The following is a 23,085-nucleotide window of genomic DNA, read 5'->3' as shown; positions in this document are numbered from 1 at the left end:
TCTTGCTTTAGTCCGTCCATACTGTGACACCTCTTTTGAAGATAAAACAATTGGCACAAAAGAAGCCTGTCACTTCTTTTCCCCTCCATTTCTGTTGCATCTAAAATATGCCACAAGAATCAGAAGGAAAAAAGAAATCAATAATCCCTAGGTCCTTTATCCCCCTTCAAAAAGAAAAGAAAGGTGTATACATTTTTTTTTTTTTTTTTATCATCGATTCCACTCAAAGACTTTGACCTATACAACAAACAGACATCTTATGAAACTAAGAAAAACTTATGAGCGGGTAATAAACAAGAAGAGAATTCTTTCCCATAAGTCTCCTTTAAAAGACAAGGGGCCTTCCCTAAACTTTAGACAACAGTTTAAGGCGACAGTTAATATGTAAGTACCAAGTCTAAAAAGGGACATTTAATTAAGATTCATAAATCAATTTGGTGTAAAACTGCATTTGACATGGTGCTAGAAGAGGCTATAAGGATGGATAACTCTGAAAAGACAAGCCATTAACATTATTTAATTGTTCTGCATCTCATTTCCTCCAATGAATTTGTATTATTATATTTCACATTAATGCACTTTAAAGATTTCATTATGCTTTTTTGCGGTTTATTTTTTACCCACCTAAAATGAAAACGTCGCAGCTGGTTTTGGAGAGCAAGTTTGGCTAATGCATGTGGCATCTCCTTAAGCAGACCAAAACTATATTTTTGACAGGGCATGCTGGATTATGTAATTAATCAAATGGTCTCCATTATAAAGTGGTTTGCCTTTAATTTTATGAACATTATTCAAAGTGAATTCAATCGATGAGAATTAAGTTGTCACAAAAGGAACCTTTATAGACCAGCAAAACCAGTAACTCTCTTACTCTTCCATGCTTTTTTTGTTTAGAAAGTAAACAACAAAAGCAGATTTTTGCCATTTGGGACAATAAAACAACTTTATTTCTACAAAATATAGAGAGACAATTAAGGGGGGAAAAATAAAAAAATACCGCTTTTGCTCTTTGCTTTTTTTAGGGACTAAATGCTTTTTAGTGCTTATTAGTGACTATAGTAACCATTAAACTAAAATGTGGAAAAAATGTGAACTCTCAAAAAAAAAAAAAAAAAAAAAAAAAAAAAGTCTTGGTATAAAAACATGACATGGTATGAACAAAAAAATTCCAAGGTGCTGCTCTTTTGTGTTATTACATGCACAAGTGTTTCAGTGTTTGAAAACTTCCCGATAAACAAAGACTCAACTCAAAAAGGCACAGGTTAAAAATAGAAAGTTTAAAAGGCTAAACATTTTAGCACATTTAATTCATTTTGCCATTTCACTCACACAGTAATTAATGAAAGCTCACAAAGTAAACTTGCAGCAAAATCGAAGAAATACAGAATAAATAATTAAACAGTAAAGTGTGTCTGTGCATGCTTGCCGTAGAGAAGCTTTCAGTACAGGAAGGTACCAAAGCTTCCCTTTCCATTGTGCTTGAATTGATTTCCATGAATGGAAATGAACATTTCCTGTGAGAGTAGATTCTCATCAGCCTGCATGGCCCCTAGTGCTTTCATCCGGCTCTTCTGAAGCCCATGTTTCTTGGCCGATGTGGCAACCAACTCTTGTTTGATGGCATCATTTCCCTCAGTGAAGTCTGGAGGGCCGGAGTGGCCATGTTTGATGGCTGGGCACTCTTCCTCCACGACAATGGCAGGCACATCATCATCACAACCATCATCATCTATATCTGCCTCTGATTGTACTCCTGTGTTCTCAAATTCTTTCTCCCTCTCATCTGACAAAACAGAAGAGGCACACAACAGGCTTCAGAATAGATTTGGTTTTGAATGAGTTAGCATTTTCAATCTAAAACACCAAACCTGAAAGGAAAGAGTAAATCAAATCTCGGTGCAAATATAATTGGAATAAACAGAGATTAAACTCAGTTGTGACACATGAACAGTTTGGAATAACATGAGGGAGAGCAAATGACACAATTTTAAGTTTTGAGTGAATTATTCCTTTAATTCCTCCCCTGAAAGCAGGAAGCACAGACTGATGCGTCAACACAAAGCATTCTCATTCACCCTTCCAGCAGGGAGCAATATGAATGGTTATAGTCAGCCAGAAAATGATAGGGTACAATAAAAGGATGTGTTTGAAACATCTACGACTCTTCCCTAAATGGAGGGCTTCTGCACTCAAACTAAACCCTGCTGTTCCTGGCAAACAAAGTCATTAAATGACACAAAGAACAATTACTCTCTAATACTAGACTGAGAGAGAATAATTTCATGTATATAGAAGAAAGCATCTTTAGAAAAGTCAGTAGTTATAGAGTAGAAGAAAACTTTTTTTCTCTTTGCTATGAGACCTGCAAGGAAGAACTATCTGAATACAATGAGATTTGCAATCAAAATTGCTCTAAATCTGCACATACAAAAAATGGCTAAGGATCAACCCATGTGCACCTGCATAATTTTTTTTTTTTACACAACATCATTTATTTGAAAGAAAATAGATTCTGAATTCCCCTAACCAACACCCAAATGAAAACATGCACATATGTCGACCGAAACTATTTAAATTGCACTTGCTTTTCATCTAAGAGAGGTTTCAACACAGAACAGAAAGTCACTATGCCAATGCAAAGGCAGCCAGTGAGAGGAGGAAGCATAAAGGAACCAGAGGGAGAAGTAAGGTCTACTTTTATTTTGAAGCAGAGACGCCTTCTGCGGAGCATAATTCAGAAATTAAGCATACTGCATTCACAGCTGCCCTTCATTGAATGTCAAGTGTATTTCCGTTCTTTCCTTTTCTCAAAATGAAGCTGGCTGAGAGAGGGGGAAAAAAGCCGATCCTGCTGAAGAAAAGTACCGTGGGGATGGCAGTCATTACAGACATGCCTTTCAACAGCCCCTGGGGGGCATTTTTAACAAAAATTTTATGCAAGCGAATATATTTTCACAGATATTACCGCAGGAGAAAGTAGAGCAGTTTTCGCATAGCCGGACTGAGTCCTGCGTGTTCCTTCACAAGCTATATAGACGTGTGGCGTATGCAGGCATGAACAGAACCATTTACAGTAATGGGGAGACTGGTCGTGGCCTATTTAATTTATGGCAAAGAAGATGAGATGTGTGAAAGCCGAAAACATCAAGGTTACACTAATCCTCATACAAGAAACCAAGGACATGCAGCAGACAAAAAAAAAAAAAAATGAAGGCCCTGGACACATGAATGTATTATTTATGTACGGTGTTATTTGCGAGCTCAAGCACATTTCATATTTCCCAGTAAATTGCAAGAAAAGTCAGCATAAATAACATGAATTGAAGGAATAGCGTCATGTCTCCTCATGTTCTTTTAAACCTAAAATGCTTTTTCTGTGGAATCAAATTAAATAATAATAATAATAACGATGATAATAATAATAATTTCACATTAACCATACAACGACAGTTCATAGTGACCACTTTCAAAAAAGAAAAAACAAAAGTTGTCAATACAATGAGTCATACCTGAAGCCATACAGTTGATCTGACTTACAAATTGGACTGGACAAACTCACTGAACAATGATCACTGAGCACAATTATCCGTAAATAACAATTTTAATGCATTATTTCACAAATTCCGACTTGTACTGATAATTGTATTATGGCTGATAACAGATAAATTTGGGGTTAGCTAACCTGTGGGGGTTAGTGAGGGAACTGCAGGTGCTTTGTGATTTGATGAAAAGCTATGAATTAACCCCTTAACTGTCACTCACAGTTTTGAACACAGACATGATAGTGCACTATCCAAACTTATTTTTTTACAATTCATGAATGAAAACATTTTCCAATGTGATTTTGATGTACCATTTCCATGGTAATGCAATGTCTGATTTTAAAATGGGTTTCAAAGGATGAATTTTGAGATTTTAAGTTTTCAACTGATATATAATTTCTTATGATTTCTAAAGCGTGATAGAGAAAAAGGCAAACTTTTTTGAAGTTCTTCTTTGACAAAAAAGAAGACTTTCTGTGACAAAGGTCAGAACTCCTGTTATGATGTAGATTTTTCAGGTGCACTCTTGTCATAAATTGATCTATTACTTTTCCTACATAATTTTGTTACAAAAAAAGTGGTAAAATACCTATTTAGGAGTCTTAGACCTTTCCAACGATATATAGTTTGTCATGATTAGATTAGGATTTAATTGTAAAATAGTAAAGTAAACGTAGGCGTCCCACAGGGTGGACGGTGACAGTTAAGAGGTTAAATAATAAAAAGCATCTTTTTAATAAAACAATACAAAAACACTTTATTTGTTTACCTGCATGTCATATGGCACCTGTGAACCTCGAACATGCAAATGTGTAAAAGTATTGAAAAATTTACATAAAATATCAGGGGGTACTTCAAGAAAACATTTTATGTCAAAGGGGTTCAGCTGACAAAACAAACAAAAAAAAAAAAACTGGGTTTGGGAATCCATGAACATAAAACATATTTATTAATTAATATTTGGATTTAAAATTATTAGTAATATTTGCTGAAGACTTAACATGTATTATTGGTATTTTTAAATATTAAACACTACATTACAAATTAATTACACATTACATTAAAACTAACAAAAACAAATCTAAAATATCAGCTAATAACTAAAATATTATCAGTTTATCTTGAATCTCTTAGTGTTGCATCATTCTGGAGCTTGACAAGCTGGTCACTATTAACAGCCATTAATTCCTTTCCATTATGAAAAAAAAAAAAAACATACTACTTTAGAACCATAAAAAGGAAATTGTTTTTCATTTTGGGTGAACAATCCCTATAATGCTTGAAACAATTTGTCTGTTTCTACTACTTCAGGTGTTGCTAGGTACTTCAAGAGAAGCGCCCTTAATGAACTAGCTGGTGTTAATTTGAGAATATGCCCTGCTGATGATGAACTGAGGCGGCAGAAGCAGACAGAAGAAGAAAAGGGCACCTGCGGCACTGGGCTCTGAGGGCAGATCCTCCACGGTAGCATCACCTGGCTTGACCAAGATAACGCCATAGCCCTGATTGTTGTGGATCATGTTATTCACCATGGTGATTTTAGGCATGGCGTCCAACTCGTCTGCAAAATCCTGCCAAAGGGGAAGCAGGGGGTGGTAAACACGCAGCATGCCTACACAAATGAACATGTGCACGCACACTCTCACATCTCTTTCTGGCCTAAGCAAAGTGAGGAAGAATAAAAGACTGAGGTTGGGAAGGCGCAGCATGTACACAAACGCACAAAGCTTTAGGAAGGTAGATAAAATCCAATTATTCCGCTGGAGTTAATTACGGAAAAATCCTTTTGGGATGCTGCTACCTGTGTGTGAATCTAATTTGCTCTCAGGTGAAACACTAACACTGACTTGAGCTGAAGTATTATGCGATGGCTTTCTCAAGACACACTTTCTCAAATGAAGCCAACTGGCAACATTTTCCACAAAGATTCATGTCTACAACTCCAGGGTGCTCACTGGCTTTTCTAAGACTTCCTCTGAACTGTGTGAGCATACTGACCTCTGGTGACACGGCTTAAAGCTATTACCATCAAAGACGCCCCACGGTGGCCAGTGAAGTCCCACTCCACTAACACACTAAAGGGGCCAACTTCCCTGGAGGTCTTCTAAATGCATTAATCCACTAGATCATTAATACGATACTAAGAGAGCTCTAAAGTGCAGCTCTTTTGGGTCAGGTAAGATGCTTGCTGTTGCCTGGGAAACGATTAGCAGTAACCAGGAGCCAGACGGGCTAATCTATAGACGTTTACAAGAGCCGAAGCTCATCCATCTTCCTCACCTTAATCAGGATCCCCTCCTTGCAGTGATGGATGCCATTGCCCACCAGACTGCATACACTCCCAGGGTAGATCTCCACACCGGCACCCTGAAGAGAGCACACAGCGACCATCAGAACGATAACGGTATTGGTCAATGAAGAAGAGGCTCTTTAGTAAAAAGGCTGGTGGTAAATCAGTCTAAGAACGCTGCTGGCAAGACCTTTCACATCTCTATTTCATGCTGTAATAACTACTGTAAAGAATAGATTGTAGAGCAATATGTTAATTTCATAAGTGAAGAAGTCATTTTATAATTTACGTGAGGAATCGTGTGCTAGTGCAGCTCACCTTGGAGCCATACAGGTCGCACATGTTCATGCAGAGCTGGGCCGCCGATCGCACAATCACACCTGTGGTCTCACACTGCATCACACAATTTTCCATTTCCAGCTTCCCCTGGCGAACACCTGATGAAAGATAAAGGGTGACAAATTGAAAAGACATTGGAGGACGGTGACAGGACATGCAAGGAGGAAAAGTTTCCGGTCACATATAAAGATATAGAATAGCGCTAGGTTATATTGAATATAAGTAATATAAAATTAAATAACACTTGCGATATCAGAATGATTTTTCTTTGACTACAGAGTTTCCAAAAGACCAACAATTAGATGTGTCATCCTGAATTCTGAGTACGAAAACATTAAGACAGAAAGCATCTTTTATTTAATGAATTTTATTCATATTTGTGAACCACTTCAAACTGTTTGTTTTGAACAACTGGAAATTTTGATTATGCAATTATATCATATATCTACATAATTGTATACCATTAAAATTATTTAAAAAAAAACAGCCCTTTCTGGCATTGTTTTTATGATGCTTAAAAATGTTTTATTATAAATCTATGAGGGTAATCTATTGCTGTTCTTACTAATAATTGGTGAATACACCCTATTGTTTAAAAGTTTGGGGTCAGTACAATTGTTTATTTTTTGGAAATAAATTTCTAATGCACTCACCAAGGCTGCCTTTATTTGATCAGGAATATAGTAAAATATTGTGAAAAGTGAAATATTATTACAAGTTAAAAAAAAATATATATTTGAATGTTTTAAAATGTAATATGCTTCAGTGATGGCAAATCAAAATTTTCAGCAGCCATTACTCGAGTCTTTAGAGTCATATGATCCTTCAGAAATCATACTATATGGCGATTTACATTTAGTCATTTAGCAGACGCTTTGACTTATAAATGAGGACAATGGAAGCAATCAAAATCAACAAAAGAGCAATGATATGCAAATGCTATAACAAGTCTCAGTTAGCTAAGGGGGCTGGGGGGTACAATGCCGTTTCATGCATTCAGAGTTGTTTACACCGTCCATGCTTAGCATTAGAATCCAACTCTTTAAAGTTTAAAAAAAAAAAAACAATTTGGATGTATAACAGCATTTCTGTGCCAAAAATCTTACTTCCGTGTTCGTACAAGTTTCGGAACGTTTTTTCTATAGTGGCTCTTGCTGACGTAAACGAGGGTGGAACTCCTTATATGTGCATTTCTCCCAGAAGAGCGCGCCCGTGCACGCATCGACCAGAGCAGCGAGAGCAAGAGCGCACCCATCAACACGCTTCATTCGGCTGCACTGCACAGGACTCACTCGGGAAGAATGTCTCTAAAGTGCATTTTTAGTTGTGAGAGAAAGATTCACAGCTTCCCAAAGAACCCAGCATTACGTAAACAGTGGATGCAGTTAGTTTTTCGGAGCAACAAAGGAGTTTCTCAAGTGTTGACGAACGTTTTATAAACAAGGCCCAGTTCGATGCTGGAATTGCACATTGTTTGATACTGAAAGATGGAGCAGTCCCAGCTATAAAAGATCCCGGTCAGGATTCAGAACTGCAGACGGTAAGTGAAACGGCATCAAAAGTCTTGTTGGTGCTCGTCACTCTTTAACTCCGCCCACAGCACACCTCCAGGAGCTCAGCTTTTTTCAGAGAGAATCGTAAAGCTGTATTTTTCTTTTATAAATATGATAAAACTAAAGACTTTTTGGAGATATTAACGCTGCAATACTACTCTATAGGTACTCAAGATTAACATGAGATTGGATGAAACTGTGTGTGTTATGCCCCCTTTAACGTAGTACACATAGCAAGGGTTTTTTTTTTTTTTTTAAGGACTCAGCTACTCGGATTGAGTTGGGCAGGTCATTCCACCAAGAGGGAACATTTAATTTAAAAGTCCGTGAAAGTGATTTTGTGCTTCTTTGGGATGGTACAATAAAGCGACGTTCACTTGCAAGTCTGAAGTAATGAATTTAGGTAAAGGGGTGCAGAGCCAGTGGTGGTTTTGTAGGCAAGCATTAATGTCTTGAATTTTATGCGAACAGCTATTGGTAGCCAGTGATTTGAATTAGTGAATTTATTTAGTAAAGAAATGTCTTAATATTATCAATGTTGTAAATAGTTGTGCTGCTTAATATTTTTGCGAAAACCAGGATGCACTTTTTCATGAATAGAACGATCGAAATAAAAGCAAACAATTAATTTTGGTCAAAAGTGTCAGACTTTTTTTCTTATCTATATTGTCTGGCCATAACACAATGGGGAACATATTGTTTTGGAAGCAAGCAGGACATCCAGTGGATAATAAACAAGCCTGCTATTCTGACCAGATCAAAAATCCCACAGGAAGTAAACTTTTAGTGTAGCCGCAAACAGGGATACAGATTTAAAGGCTCCCTAGGCTAGGCATGCCAGAACGGCTCACCAATGAAATGACAAGAAAAACTAAGATGACTCTCCTGTTACTGTGTTGCTGTAGAGGCCAAATGAACGTCTGAGCAAAAAGTGCATGTCAGGTCTCTGTTGAACATACTGCTGTCCATTCAACAGCAACAGTCCCTCAAGACTCTTCAACAAACTGCTGGAAAGGGGGGTAAAGAGACAGGACAGTTTTCTTTGAAACTCACACAAGATGCCTTCAATGGCGTCGCGCTGTATGAACTTTAGATTCAAGAGTTTGACGTTTGCTCCTGTTGACTCCACAAACGCGTCACCCTTGTTACGCTTCTCGATCACCACCTCGTCCGGCAGACCGTATCCTGAGGGAAGACAGGAGAGAAATGGCTCTAGAAAAAGTGCTTTTATGTCTAACCCTTACATTTTTGGCTGACACTTTTTATCCAAAGCAACTTACAAAAAGCACAAAATGTATTTTACAAAAAAAAATTAGAATAAAATTTGCAATAACAACCACTGAATGGACGTTTAAGGCTATTTATGCCTCTTTTAAATAACACAAAAACACTAAAATAACCTTGTTATAAAACAGGCCGGTGATAGCATAGTTTTGCCAGTAACAAGAACTGCACTCCTTTGAATAAAACATTTTCTGAACCTGCATGACAAAAAACACTGGAGGGAAATTGACAGGCCCTTAACCCTGATGGATCACTGTCATTTACCACTAGGCCTACCATCCAGCAAAGAACATCTCATTATAGAAAAAGCCTCTCCATAAAGGACATAATTCTCTATGGAAATTAGACCGTCTCTCAGTCTAGACGCATGGTTTCCAAGTAACAATGTGGTTAAATGACCATCAACAAGTGTGCTGAGTTTATGGCAGCCGGCAGACTGATGACTGAGAGGTCAGCTTAGCACCATCTCCGTTTGAGATAGTGGTGGCAGGTCAGTGAGAGCAGCGGTTCAAAGCCGCAGAGTTTGACAGCCCGGCTTCATTACACACTGCTCTTTGACAGATGGTCCTGAAGCAGGTTTCTCCCCGAGTTTTCTAACAATGCCCAGATGAACTTGAGCACCCTGGTCAGCTCTCACACACTTCTTTCAAATGCCAAAGGCTGAATATAGACCAATAAGGTCACAGAACCATCCTCACTTCTACGTCTGCAGGTAACAACAGTGGATTTGCTGGAAGATCTCTCCGTAATTGACAGCAGTGGGACGCTTTGAATTGGAAAAACAGTGAATCACAGACCATACTTCCTGCACTCCAAAATGCAACACCGTTGCAGGTCTCAATGACTCAATCACTTCTAAAAACATGCAAAACTATTTAGAGCTCCTTCAAATAATCTTGGTGATAAAGCCGTAGCCTGAGACAGAGGCATGTGTGACGTTTTCGCTAAATATCAAAGACCTTTAGCGCGGGGAGCAGAGTTCTTTTATGGTAATCTGGCAGTGGTCTAATTGAGTTGCTCTTCTCCTGTAGTAGAGCCAGCAGCCGCCTGTGCGTTATCTCCTCTTTCAGGGCTTCCCTAACGCTGCAGGAGGGACTGCCAAGCACACAAAACCTCCATATTTAAACAGCATCCTCCAGGCCTTCTTTCTTCTTCCTCATTTGACTTCATCACTATCTGACTTTGCAGGTCGTCCATTTGCATAAAGAGACTCGACCCTGACCCCGTGCTCTCTCTGCTCGCCTGCCTCCACATTCCTCATGCATTAATTTCCGCCCCCATCACTGAAAGGTGGTTATTGCGCCATCGAGCTCAATTACCTCGGCAGGCTTTCTAATATCACACGCCGACTGCGGTGTTCGTTTTATACACGTCCAGGGAACCATTTTGACAAACAAGGCCCGGTGCCAGACTATTGACCTAGTGTTATGAAGCATGCTGTATCACAAAGCTTTATTAAAGGGAAAAGAATAGCATAAAATACAGGTGATTTCCTCTGTGTTTTAGATGGAGGTAGTGAAGGAGAGGATTGCAGATCTACAATGGTCATAATAATGTTAATTACACTGAACAAAATTATAAACGCAACACTTGTTTTTGCCCCCATTTTTCATGAGCTGAACTCAAAGATCTAAGACTTTTTCTTTGTACACAAAAGGCCTATTTCTCTCAAATATTGTTCACAAATCTGTCAAAATCTGTGAGCACTTCTCCTTTGCCGAGATACTCCATCCACCTCACAGGTGTGGCATATCAAGATGCTGATTAAACAGCATGATTATTGCACAGGTGCCTTAGGCCCTATTCGGACGGGATTCGTTTTACATGGAGAGGTGGGGTAAAGCCATTTTTACCAGAGCTTCTCAGTGATTTTACGGACGATGTCAGTAAACATTACGGTCACTTTTACCTTCTGTAAAAAGGTCCGGAAGAATTACCTCAGGTAATCCTAATCCTGTGCGAATAGACCAGCTGTAAATATGTACATAAATATCCTGTAATTTCCTATTTAAAAGTAGTTTTCCACGTTTTTTCCACTCTTGAAGAAACATTCAGTTTCGTTCTAGGCGGTGGGACAAGTCTGCGGCAAACCGTGAATGTTTTCTGCATATAACAATGCATACCATTCAGATCAAAAAGAAGGTCGAAAGCACTTGTTAGAGGCATGAAACTTCTCTTAGCTTTAGGCAAGTGTCTATTGCAAACAGAATCCAATCATAATTTAAATTAATTTAATTAATAAATCGATGGATGTAGCATGCGCATGACGACAGGGAGGTGACGGCGGTGCGTAAATCGAGTTACTCCTCCCACTTCTGGTAGTTTTACTGAGATTTCTTATCTCGTGCGAATTGGCCATTAATATTACAGACGTCCTGTGGTAAATTAACATTACTCCATCTACCTTTGTAAAACTAATCCAGTCCGAATACGGCTTTAGGCTGGCCACAATAAAAGGCCACTCTAAAATGTGCAGTTTTATCACACAGCACAATGCCACAGATGTCGAAAGTTTTGAGGGAGCGTGCAATTGGCATGCTGACTGCAGGAATGTCCACCAGAGCTGTTGCCCGTGAATTGAATGTTCATTTCTCTACCATAAGCCGTCTCCAAAGGAGTTTCAGAGAATTTGGCAGTACGTCCAACCGGCCTCACCACCGCAGACCACATGTAACCACACCAGCCCAGGACCTCCACATCCAGCATCTTCACCTCCAAGTTCGTCTGAGACCAGCCACCCAGACAGCTGCTGCAACAATCAGTTTGCTTAACCAAAGAATTTCTGCACAAACTATCAGAAACCGTCTCAGGGAAGCTCATCTGTATGCTCGTCGTCCTCATCGGGTCTCGACCTGACTGCAGTTCATCGTCGTAACTGACTTGAGTGGGCAAATGCTCACATTCGATGGCGTCTGGCACATTGGAGAGGTGTTCTCTTCACGGATGAATCCCGGTTTTCACTGTACAGGGCAGATGGCAGACAGCGTGTATGGCGTCGTGTGGGTGAGCGGTTTGCTGAGGTCAACGTTGTGGATCGAGTGGCCCATGGTGGCGGTGGGGTTATGGAATGGGCAGGCGTATGTTATGGACAACGAACACAGGTGCATTTTATTGATAGCATTTTGAATGCACAAAATGCAAGATACCATGACGAGATCCTGAGGCCCATTGTTGTGCCATTCATCCACGAGCATCACCTCATGTTGCAGCATGATAATGCACGGCCCCATGTTGCAAGGATCTGTACACAGTTCCTGGAAGCTGAAAACATCCCAGTTCTTGCATGGCCAGCATACTCACCGGACATGTCACCCATTGAGCATGTTTGGGATGCTCTGGATCGGCGCATACGACAGCGTGTTCCAGTTCCTGCCAATATCCAGCAACTTCGCACAGTCATTGAAGAGGAGTGGACCAACATTCCACAGGCCACAATCAACAACCTGATCAACTCTATGTGAAGGAGATGTGTTGCACTGCGTGAGGCAAATGGTGGTCACACCAGATACTGACTGGTTTTCGGACCCCCCCAATACTGTAAAACTGCATATTTTAGAGTGGCCTTTTATTGTGGCCAGCCTAAGGCACACCTGTGCAATAATCATACTGTCTAATCAGCATCTTGATATGCCACACCGGTGAGGTGCATGGAGTATCTCGGCAAAGGAAAAGTGCTCCCTAACACGGATTTAGACAGATTTGTGAACAATATTTGAGAGAAATAGGCCTTTTGTGTACATAGAAAAAGTCTTAGATCTTTGAGTTCAGCTCATGAAAAATGGGGGCAAAAACAGTGTTGCGTTTATAATTTTGTTCAGTGTATAACATTTCTTGAATAATTATAATCACAGTTACATTTATGCATGTTAGAAAATAAGTAGTCTGCCTTTTTACTCTCTAAGAAGCTGATCTCACTGTGCGTGTGTAGTTAACCATATTTGATCAGATTCAGGGCAGAGCCCGGCAACCTTGAAGTACAGATAAGTGTCAGTGTTTTCCCACAGACTGGACTCTATTTGTGGCGACATATATGCAAACTCATTCTCTGCCAGCAGGACAGGGCTGCCAGGTTTTCTCAGCAAAACCCACACAATTGCTACTCAAAACTAGCCCAATCGCTTTTCAGTGGGGATTCCCGGTAAAAATCGCGTTCCGGTGGGGTAAAATACACGTTTTTTTGGCGGAGTCACCCTGATAAAAGTCGCATTCCAGGGGCTAAATATCACGTTACTGGGGTCACTTCAACCCGCGGACATGAAAAACAACCCGCGGAGAGAACGTTAAACTAGCCCAATTCCGTGGGAAAACCACGGACTTGGCAACACTGCAGCAGGAGGCGCTTTTAGAGCGCGGAGAAATAGCGGTTTCCCCGGTAACGCTGTACACAAAGCAGCGCTCCGCTTACAAACGCTGCTTTATCAGACATTACATGCAAGATGAAATGAAAATGAAAATGAGAATGAAAATTTCCTTCAGAAATACAGTGATATAAAAACACCCGCACCGTGTTTCGATTTTGAAATGTGCAGTGCTCGTTTATATAAGTCAAAGCTTTTTGAAAAAAATCTATTTGTGGCGGTCAGTTTTGATATTGTGGCGGGCCACCCCAAATAAATCAATGTATGGGAAACACAGTGTTCTCTGCGTATGTGTGTGAATGTCTATCTTTGCAGCTAGATGCAGAGAGAGAGAGAGCTCTAGGAGGAAAACGTCATTTGCCGTCACCCTGATGTCCAGGGTAACAGATAATATGTATAGGATTTTCTGTCAGCTTATAGCCATATTCATCTCTCCCACCATGTATGATGTCTGGAGAGACCTATTGCGTCTGACCTCTGATCAATTGTCACCAAAATAATCACTAGAAGATATGCTTCGAGTTTTACATCCATGTGAGGAGATTATCTACCAACCAGAATCTTGCTTACCTATGTATTGACGTAATTAGTGACCTCTGTTAGAGTATAACTATTGGTGTCTAGAACATGTACGCAGAGCGGCCTACGAACTCCATCGAGAATGTTAAAGCTGAATTCTGAGGATGAAACTGCAAACTACGTTCTTGAGTAAATTCTTCTTTAATTTATCACATCTTTGACTCCTGGTCTTTGTTCATTATACCTGGTCCTTGGGTTTTAACAGTAAATTCCCCTACAGTAGATTAAGAAGTACCTTCCAAATCAATCGGATGATAAAAGGTCAATGTCTCTACATCACTGCAGCTAAAATTGGGCAAACAGACACCACTAATGTTACCAGTTGTAAAAAATAAATGCATTACAATATTGCTTTACTCAAAAAGTAACTAATAGCATTACTCTTTATGGAAAGTAATGTATTACGTTTCTTTTTGTCACCTGGCCTGAGCTTGTTTATTTGTTTTTTAATAACAAAAAACCCCAAAAGTTATATTTTTGGCAGCTGTAAAGGCCCTTTCACACCAAAGGTGAAATTAATAAGCCTCCGGCTGAAGGAAGTGTCTCTGCCTCTGCACATCACTCCCAATTTCTCAACATGGGACATGAGAGGTGTCAGTGAATAAATGGGAAAACAAAGTAACTTGCGTTACTTGTATGAAAAAGTAACTCATATTTCGTTGCAAATTTAAAAGCAATGCATTACCACTAGTTACTACTAGTTTAACTTAAAGGGATAGTTTGTCCATAAATGAAAATTGTCATTGTCACTGTCCTCACACAAGGCAAAACATATGGATTTGTAATATTTGATATGAGTCATAAGTCTTGCTTTTGACACTTTTTTTTTTAAATTATTATTTATTTATTATTTTGGATATTCATATTCATTTTCATTTTTTTTAGAGAAAAAGGTCAAACAGGTCTGGTACAACATAAAATTGAGTAAACAGAATTTTAATTTTAACCCTCCTGCTGAGTTAATAAAAAGGCTGCTCTGTTTGTGTTAGGGGTCAAATGGACACTGCAAAATTAGAAGCATAGAGTTTTTCTTTGATATTTTTATAGCCACTTTTAGTGACTATTTGCACATCATGACTATGATAGATGACTGCAGGTGATTGCAAATGACTACAATTAGTACTTATTAATAATATTAATGTGCATGCGAATTGTATTTATTGCTATTTGTACATAATAGCCTTTTTGTTGTCTAGTTCTCAAACTTCTGTGAGGGTAAAATGTGTTTCTCACTTCTTTTTTATTGCTGTGACAGACTAGCAATTGAGCTCCAAACAACTGACAACCAAAAACACTTTTTTTAGGACTGTGAAAGTCAAATAGATGAAGAAGCAGAATTATCCTTGGATAATTCACAAGACAAGGATGCCTTAAATTTCCAATATGAGGGTCAATTTGAGCCCCAATTTCATTGTAGGCACAAAGTGTTATGAACCCTATGACAACAATTGTCGGTGCAAAACGAGGTCAGTTCAGAGAGACATGCACACGGTGAATCATGTGATTACCTTCAACCTCGATGGAGTCAACAATACTGATGGAGCTGGTGATGCTGTAAAGGCCAGGGCATACGATGACCACATCCCCCTCATAGCACGCATTGACCGCAAGCACCGGGTCGCTGTGAAACTGGGATCAAAACACACACCACATTAGCCCAACTCAAATAATCTTTGTCCTAAAGTAAAACCACCAAAAACTGAATTTCAAATCACAGTGAGTGGAGGAAAAAAAAAGAAAAACAGTAACAGAAAAAAAAAAATTAAGTGAGTGTCACAGTGGGGTTGAGTAGAGGCATCTGATCACACACACACACCTGCACAATTTTAACAAATTCTTGAGGGATAAACTGGCTCACAGAACAAGAGAGATCAAACATGAGTTAGTGCATGAACACAGTGCTTTAACAAACCTTCACAAATCCTGCATTACAGCACCTTGACACATTAGTGATCAGACCATCCTAAAAACGTTCCGCACAAACCGCTCTTTAATCTTACCATCCGAACAGAAGATGGAGAAGAGAGCGAGTGCACGTGAGATTTTACTGGCAAAATTATTCACAGAGTCCTAGTGATCATAAAATTATACTAGCACGAGCGAAATCGATGATTTGATTTTTTTCTGAGAGCTCCGAGGCAGCCAGCGTTCTCAGGCAGATATTAACCTTTAGGAGGTAAACCCAGGAAATTAAAAGACAGTGATCAGAGGCTGTGGGAGAAAGAGAGCAGGGCATTAATATCAGCATTAGGGGAGGATTTGCACTCTACCTTCCCGGTCTGAAACTACTTTATTTAAACGATCAGACCATCCTCCATCCAGATTCAGCTCCCAGAATAGTGGAAGTGACCTTTTCCAATTCAAATACCATATTTTCCACCGAAATGTCTTGTCATGGCTTGAAACTAGGGTTTTCTTTTTCCTATTTTCCTTTTGCTCATATGTGACTTAGATCTGTTTTTCATAACCGTTTGAACAGCACAAACTACACTGAATCAAATTTTTCATTTCTAATTTGAATCACTTCCACATGTGGTCTTAAATCAGATACAGGTCTTGCAATGCAACCTCAATCTGAACAGTCATATCAGAATTCATGCAAGTTTTGCGTCACTCCAAATCAGTATCACAATTCCATACTGACAGTTGCTGCATAAAATCTCCCAAAAAACATTTTACATAGTAAGACTTTATAATAACGTCTAATTTGATAACACTTGTCAACACTAGTGAACTAACAATGAACAATTTGTTATATCATTTATTAAACTTTGTTAATATTAATAAAAAAAATGTTAGTTTGTTAACAGTTAACCCCTTCCAAAAATCCCTTTTACGCCTTATGCCTTGAAATATGACATACTGCCCTAACGAAAGCCAAATTTTGAACAGTTATTTACAATACCAGTCTTTTTTTATAGACTAGCGATGCACCGATACCATATGATATCGAGTACCGTAGTACTGTAATCATAAGACATTTTGTTGTAATAATGCAGGGAACCACTCGTTATACACAAATCTTGAAACTGTGATGAACATTTTCAGAAATACAAGTCCCCTGAAACATGCTGCGACCTATATTCCAAAGCGACTCATAGCCTATAATGCAGAACACTAATGAAGCAAGCAAAACATCGCAACAAGCACACATATTTGTATTGGTGCATATCTGGGACACATACTGCCTAGCGCATTTCACACAGATTGCTAGTTTCAAGTCATGTATGCTTGACGTTTAAAATAAATGTTTATAATGAAAGCCCCTATTAATTTTGTTTTATATTTATGATTTAGTTTTAATCCAAATGATGCATGTGCAGAGCAAACAGCAAAGATCACAAAGTGTGCTCTCTCTCCTTACCGTTAAGGAACTTGTGCATTGGTTTACTCACTTGTTTTTGACATATGTGGTATGGGCACATTTTTATGAGTACGAGTACAGGAGAGCAGTATTGGGCCCAATACCAATACCAGTATCAGTATCAGTGCATCCCTATTATAGACCCTTGAACTTGGTAAATAGGACAATGCACACAGCCGTATTATGCAATTAGCCAATTTCGTGTCATTTTTTTTCTGCCACCACAGAGGATGTGCTAAATTGGACATTAGGCCTTGATATTAGAGGTACTACCATAAGGAAAGTCAAATTTTAGCAGGTAGATCTCTATTAATTCATGTGCATCCATGCTCTTGCTTTATTCATAGTAAGATGGCAGTGATGCACAAAGGAAATAGGTTATATAAAACTAGAAATTGTAATGCATAAGCATGCAAAAAATTCCCATGCGAATAGTTTCTCGAGGGCACAAAAAAAAAAAGTTTCTTGTGTGCATGCAAAAGTCAGTATTTTTTTTATTTTATTTTAGGGGCGCTGTATGTTGTCAGAAAATCCATTAAAATGTTTTTTTTTTTTTTAATTAAAATATTTAGAGATGACTGCATTATATACCAAATATAAAGCTGAAAATAATGCTGTATGAACCATTTTTGTTAAATATGGTGCAAAAATCTACTGAGAGGTTTGGAAATTTGAGTCTGGAAAAGTATGGAATTTTGAAATGGAAAATGTGTAGGAAGCCTGAAACAAGACCATTATACTGAAAAGGTCAGTACAAGGTCTTCTGACCAGCATGCAACTGTGTCATAAAAAAAGAGAAAGGGTTATCCACACACCTGCACTTCAAACTCTTCACTTGAATAGTGGGGCATCAGTTTGTCAGTTATCAAGCTTTGAAGCTGGTGAACTGTGGCCGAGGCAGATACCAAGTGAACCACTCGGCCGCCAGCGGGACGTGGACCCTTTGCCCTGCATGACTGCTGACCGGAGTTCACCTTGTAGCCCAGAACATACCTGCAAAGGACACGCAGGTGAAATGGGTGAGCAACCGAAAGAACTAACAGGCACATTCTCTCAAACACAGACGTTCACATTGACACGTCTTCGCTCCCATCTGGAATCTGGTAACTAGGAAAGACTGATGATTAATTATGGAGCAGTGCGTATTGATCCTGAGGTTTGGAAACGTAAATAAGTCAATACTTCAAAAATTACAATATTAAAATCACATTTATACTCAGTATGTTACTCTCCTGATTAACTTGGGTTGAGTAGCAAAGCCATGTTGTGGGTACATATGTACAAACACCTCTCAATCTCAACACACGCAGCAGTAATAATCACCTGAGCAGCGGGTTTTCAATAATACGCAGCTTGCGTTTAAGTGCTTCCAGCTGCTCATACAGACGCAGTCCTTCCACCATGGATACATTGTCTTGCTCAGACTCGGAGTCGCTGTCCAGGCCACTTCTCAGGCTGGAAAACTCCCGAAACTTCTCAGAGCAGAGTGCCAGTGTCGAGTGATACTCAGCTACAAGACCAGCTGGCACGCGATCCTCCAAGATATCATAGTACCTGAGGAAAATAGAGGGAGAGATGAATATGGCTATGAGCAGACAGAAAATCCTATACTTATTAAAGGTGACAATGTGTAATTTCTGCATAACTAGTGGCACCAAAGACAACTGCAATCAAACTTAAAAAATAAATATCACAATGGTACCATTAGACTCATTTATTTGTCTGATATCTCCACTGTCGTTTATGCCAATGCTAGTTTAAAATTAGATATCCTATACTTAAAATTAAATAGCACATTTCATAATGACTCTGTAAATTATTTGCGAAGTAAATTTATTTGCATTACTCCAAGCAAATTGTAGTGTTGTCATGTAATGAACTGTTCATTACTGAGTACACACTGCCACCCAGTGGTCGGAGCATCTTTACAGTAGCCACAGAGCGGTCATGCTGCAGGGGGAGAGACAGGACACACAGAGGACACTTACAGCCTAAGACGAGGCTCCACACACCGAACAAAGTAATCAAAGTCATCGTCCTCATCTTCCTCATCCCACTTCCTCCAGATATGCTTATAGAAAAACCTGTGGGGATTAGACAGAAACGCGCAAGAGGGAATGATGGAGAGGGAAGGGGGGATATCAAATCACTCTTTTGATACTCAAATTATGACACACAGAATTTAATTTCATTAGATACTCAAACCAAGATATTCAAGATATTAATTCCACATTTCAAAATGTATAAATGTACACTAGTTCATGTATTATGGAATGAAACATGAACAATACTATAAGAAATAAGTAAATTTACTAATTAGTTTACAGCTTATGTAGTTAAAATGTGTGTGTGTGTATATATATATATATATATATATATATATATATATATATATATATATATATATGTGTGTGTATGTGTATAGATACACAAACTTGATACTTTTATTCGTTAAGGATTCATTAAATAGATCAAAAGTAACAGTAAAGACATTTAGAACGTTATAAACTATTTCTATTCTAAATACCAAGTTCAAAAGAATGACATGTCCTTGAAGAACACTGGGAAAAAAAATAAAAATATCACAGCTTCCACAAAAAATATTAAACGCTTTCAACTTTGACAATGAGAAATGTTTCCTGAGCTCCAAATGAGCATATTAGAATGATTTGTAAAAGACATTGCAGACTTATTTTAAATTGCATATATTTCACAATATTACTATTTAGGCTAACCATATTTTTAGTCAAATTGACTTTTTGACTGTAGTGTATAGCCCTATTCGAATGGTAATTGTTTCTCAGGGGGACGCAAGTGATTTTCACCATTTACAGGGGGTAGTTGGTGATTTTATGCCGTCCGAATCCAGGATGTCGGTGTTTTTCTCTCACCACCCCCGTAAAAATCTATTTTTGGCCGAATTGCCAACTGTTTTTTGACAAACACCAAGGTCGTGTGGTAATTTAATTGCTGTCTGAATCCACAGCTCTGAATTTTGAATCGATTTCTTCTCGTAAACTCAGTGTATAAACCCTTTTTAAGCACTCCCGAACACCGTAAGGTAACTTGTACATCGGTGTAATTTGCATAGATATTTATTTCTGAAATGCTGGAAAGTATGTAGTCAAGTCAAGTCACCTTTATTTATATAGCGCTTTTACAATACAGATTGTGTCAAAGCACTTAACAGTATCAAATTGGAGGATAGAGTGTCAGTAATGTATAATGATAAGATTAAACACTCAATTTTCAGTTAAAGGCATTTCATTATTGAATTCAGAGATGTCATTGTCTAGCTCAGTTTAGTTTAAATAGTATCTGTGCAATCAAATCGGCGATAATCGCTAGAAATTAAGTGTCCCCAACTGAGCAAGCCAGAGGCGACAGCGGCAAGGAACCAAAACTCCCTCTGTGACAGAATAGAGAAAAAAAAACCTTGGGAGAAACCAGGCTCAGTCGGGGGGCCAGTTCTCCTCTGACCAGACGAAACCCGCAGTTCAAAAGTTTATTTCTATTTTAATTTGTTGCAATTTCTAACAATAGTAGTATTAGTAGTATGTAAAAGAACAATACTTCATAACTGCTCCACCACAGCGACTGGGAGCAAAAAGAGAAGAAAAGCACCTACAAATTCGAAATGGGTCTTTATTATGGTAGCAGCAGGTATGCAATACAATTTTAAAATGTGTATTATAAACGTATATCGCGTATAATTATATACAACTATAGTGCATCTATTTTCCTATTTTTAAACAGGAGATTTAAATAATGAAATAATAAATAGGATTATATACTATAAAATATGCTTGGAATAATAAGAATACATTTTATATAATAATAAGTATTTTAAAATACATTTTACACAATAAGAAGAATAAATTTGTAAATAAAATTCATTTTGTTTATAGCAGACAATCATGCGACTGGCCACGTGAGCAGCGCGTTCCCGGGTTCGTAGGATCACAGAACTCACTCTTCCACTCTGAATAAATCTGATATGTAAATTTATTTTTACAGACGTCCATATGAGAAACAATTACTGTCCGAATCGGACAATAATTTCAAATAATTTGCAGATTTACTTCCTAGTTCCTACTATAAATCCTTCCTATAAATCCTACTATTGCTCATTGTTATTTCATGTTTGTTGGACTACCAACATAAACTGAATAGCATGGCTGCACAAAAATTGAAGAAAAAAAAAGCGTCTTAACGAACCGGAGGTGTTCTAGGGCCAAAGCAGTCTGATCAAAGTCCCCGGATTCATCATAGACAACCGAGAGCTCGAGAAGAGGCACTTTATGAAGTGTAGCCTCCAGCAGGGCCTTCATGGACTCTTCAGTAAGATCACAGCCTCTGGTCTCACACTCCATCGGCAGCACCAGATCCACCTTTGCCTTCAGCTCCTTACAATCGACATCAACAACCTACAACAACAACCCTCAGCTTTCTAAACACTCCCTTGTGCAGATGCTTCATTCATAAGCATTAACTTTTCATGTTTTAACTGTAAATACCCAAAAAGCATGCTATAATGAACTTACTTCAACCAGCACATCAAACACATCAGCGTGCCATATGGCTTGCCAATCACATGGCTCCACTATCTTCTCCAGGTATTCAGCCGTGAAGGCTTCCACTTCAGATGTTTTACAGTCACCTGTCAAACAACTCAGGTTTATAAACACACTTATTAACTCATTTACTGTTGTGAGTGTCTGTCAGAAGTGTTTGGATGGTTACCAAGCATGTAATCTTGATATGCTTTGAATCTCTCATAGTACAGAAGATGGTCTGTCTGGAAGGTGTCCGGCAGTTTTCCATTTCCTGGCCTCTCTGCTCGCTGTAGATGAGTACATGGTCTCTCATCGCTATTCAGATAATGGGTGCCGCTGTCATCATCATCATCTTCTTCTGCCTGAAATAACTCTGAAAACAATATACATCAGCAATGGAAGTTTAACAAAGTGGCCTACAGACATGCAATATCCAAACAAAAGCATTTTAGATCATTTTATATTAAATAAATGAATAAATAAACAAACAAACAGCAGTCTCAAAGCCAAACACTGGACTCGTATTTTTATTTAATGGGAGTAAATGACATAGCTACAAAGTAACTTTATAAATGGAAGAGGTCACACAGAAATCACACAGTTACATTCATATACCGTGTAAACATGACAAACCTTTAGAAACTCGACTGTGGTTTGGTCTGATCTCATTACAGACAGTCTCTGCCTCTCTTTCTGTCTGTTGGTTGACATTATGATCATGATTATTTGGTGGATCTTCACTGGTAAGTGTGATAACGATTTCTACGCTGTTTTCTGTCTCGCCGTTCCTCGCCTCCTCCGGCTTTGAACACACAAGCTCCTCAGACATCACTGAAGCTTAAAACGTCGATTTAGCTCAAATAAACGACGAATAGATATCAACAAACAGTGTTTAGTTAACTAATTATCAACTAACTGTTGGTCTCCTCCCTTCACTTGTAACTATTTTCAAACGCTGCCGGGGTGGAGCAGAAGAGTCCAATAAACTGACGGGGCGGAGCAAACCGACACACTCTTAAAGGGACACTGCACACACTTTAAACCCTTTTAAAGTGGCATGAATTGAAAATTATAAATGTATGTTATAGATCTCATTATGAACGATTTATCATTAATTTTGGAGTTAATTTTTTTTTACCTCATAATTTCTTATCAAAATTATGTCATAATTATGTCACGTCTGTTTCATCGTGACTACATAGTGGACAGAAACGGAGAAG

General features: G+C 38.6%; 1 protein-coding gene across 1 annotated transcript; it reads right to left on the bottom strand.

Annotated features, from left to right (window-relative positions):
* Positions 1-960: 960 nt before the first annotated feature.
* On the bottom strand, positions 961-22,836 carry shcbp1 (SHC SH2-domain binding protein 1). Its single transcript, XM_058780527.1, has 13 exons — positions 22,499-22,836; positions 22,053-22,238; positions 21,854-21,969; positions 21,528-21,736; positions 19,298-19,393; positions 18,633-18,863; positions 18,125-18,302; positions 15,454-15,574; positions 8,778-8,909; positions 6,151-6,269; positions 5,823-5,909; positions 4,972-5,113; positions 961-1,783 (listed from the first exon to the last, which is right to left on the bottom strand). The coding sequence occupies exons 1-13, from the start codon at positions 22,692-22,694 to the stop codon at positions 1,440-1,442; spliced, it is 2,157 nt and encodes a 718-aa protein (XP_058636510.1). The 5' UTR covers positions 22,695-22,836; the 3' UTR covers positions 961-1,439.
* Positions 22,837-23,085: the final 249 nt, after the last annotated feature.

The sequence above is a fragment of the Onychostoma macrolepis genome, chromosome 07, assembly GCF_012432095.1.
Source record: "Onychostoma macrolepis isolate SWU-2019 chromosome 07, ASM1243209v1, whole genome shotgun sequence".
Taxonomy (NCBI): domain Eukaryota; kingdom Metazoa; phylum Chordata; class Actinopteri; order Cypriniformes; family Cyprinidae; genus Onychostoma; species Onychostoma macrolepis.
The sequence above is the reverse complement of the archived record's forward strand: the minus strand, read 5'-3'. Positions and strand labels throughout refer to the sequence as shown.

Excerpts from the sequence above, each read along its gene's own strand:
- shcbp1 (XM_058780527.1), bottom strand. The coding sequence starts at position 22,694 with ATGTCTGAGGAGCTTGTGTGTTCAAAGCCGGAGGAGGCGAGGAACGGC. Across the intron at positions 21,970-22,052 it reads ATATCAAGATTACATGCTTG|GTGACTGTAAAACATCTGAA; the intron begins GTAACCATCCAA and ends GTTGTTTGACAG. Across the intron at positions 6,270-8,777 it reads CGCCATTGAAGGCATCTTGT|GTGTTCGCCAGGGGAAGCTG; the intron begins GTGAGTTTCAAA and ends ATCTTTCATCAG.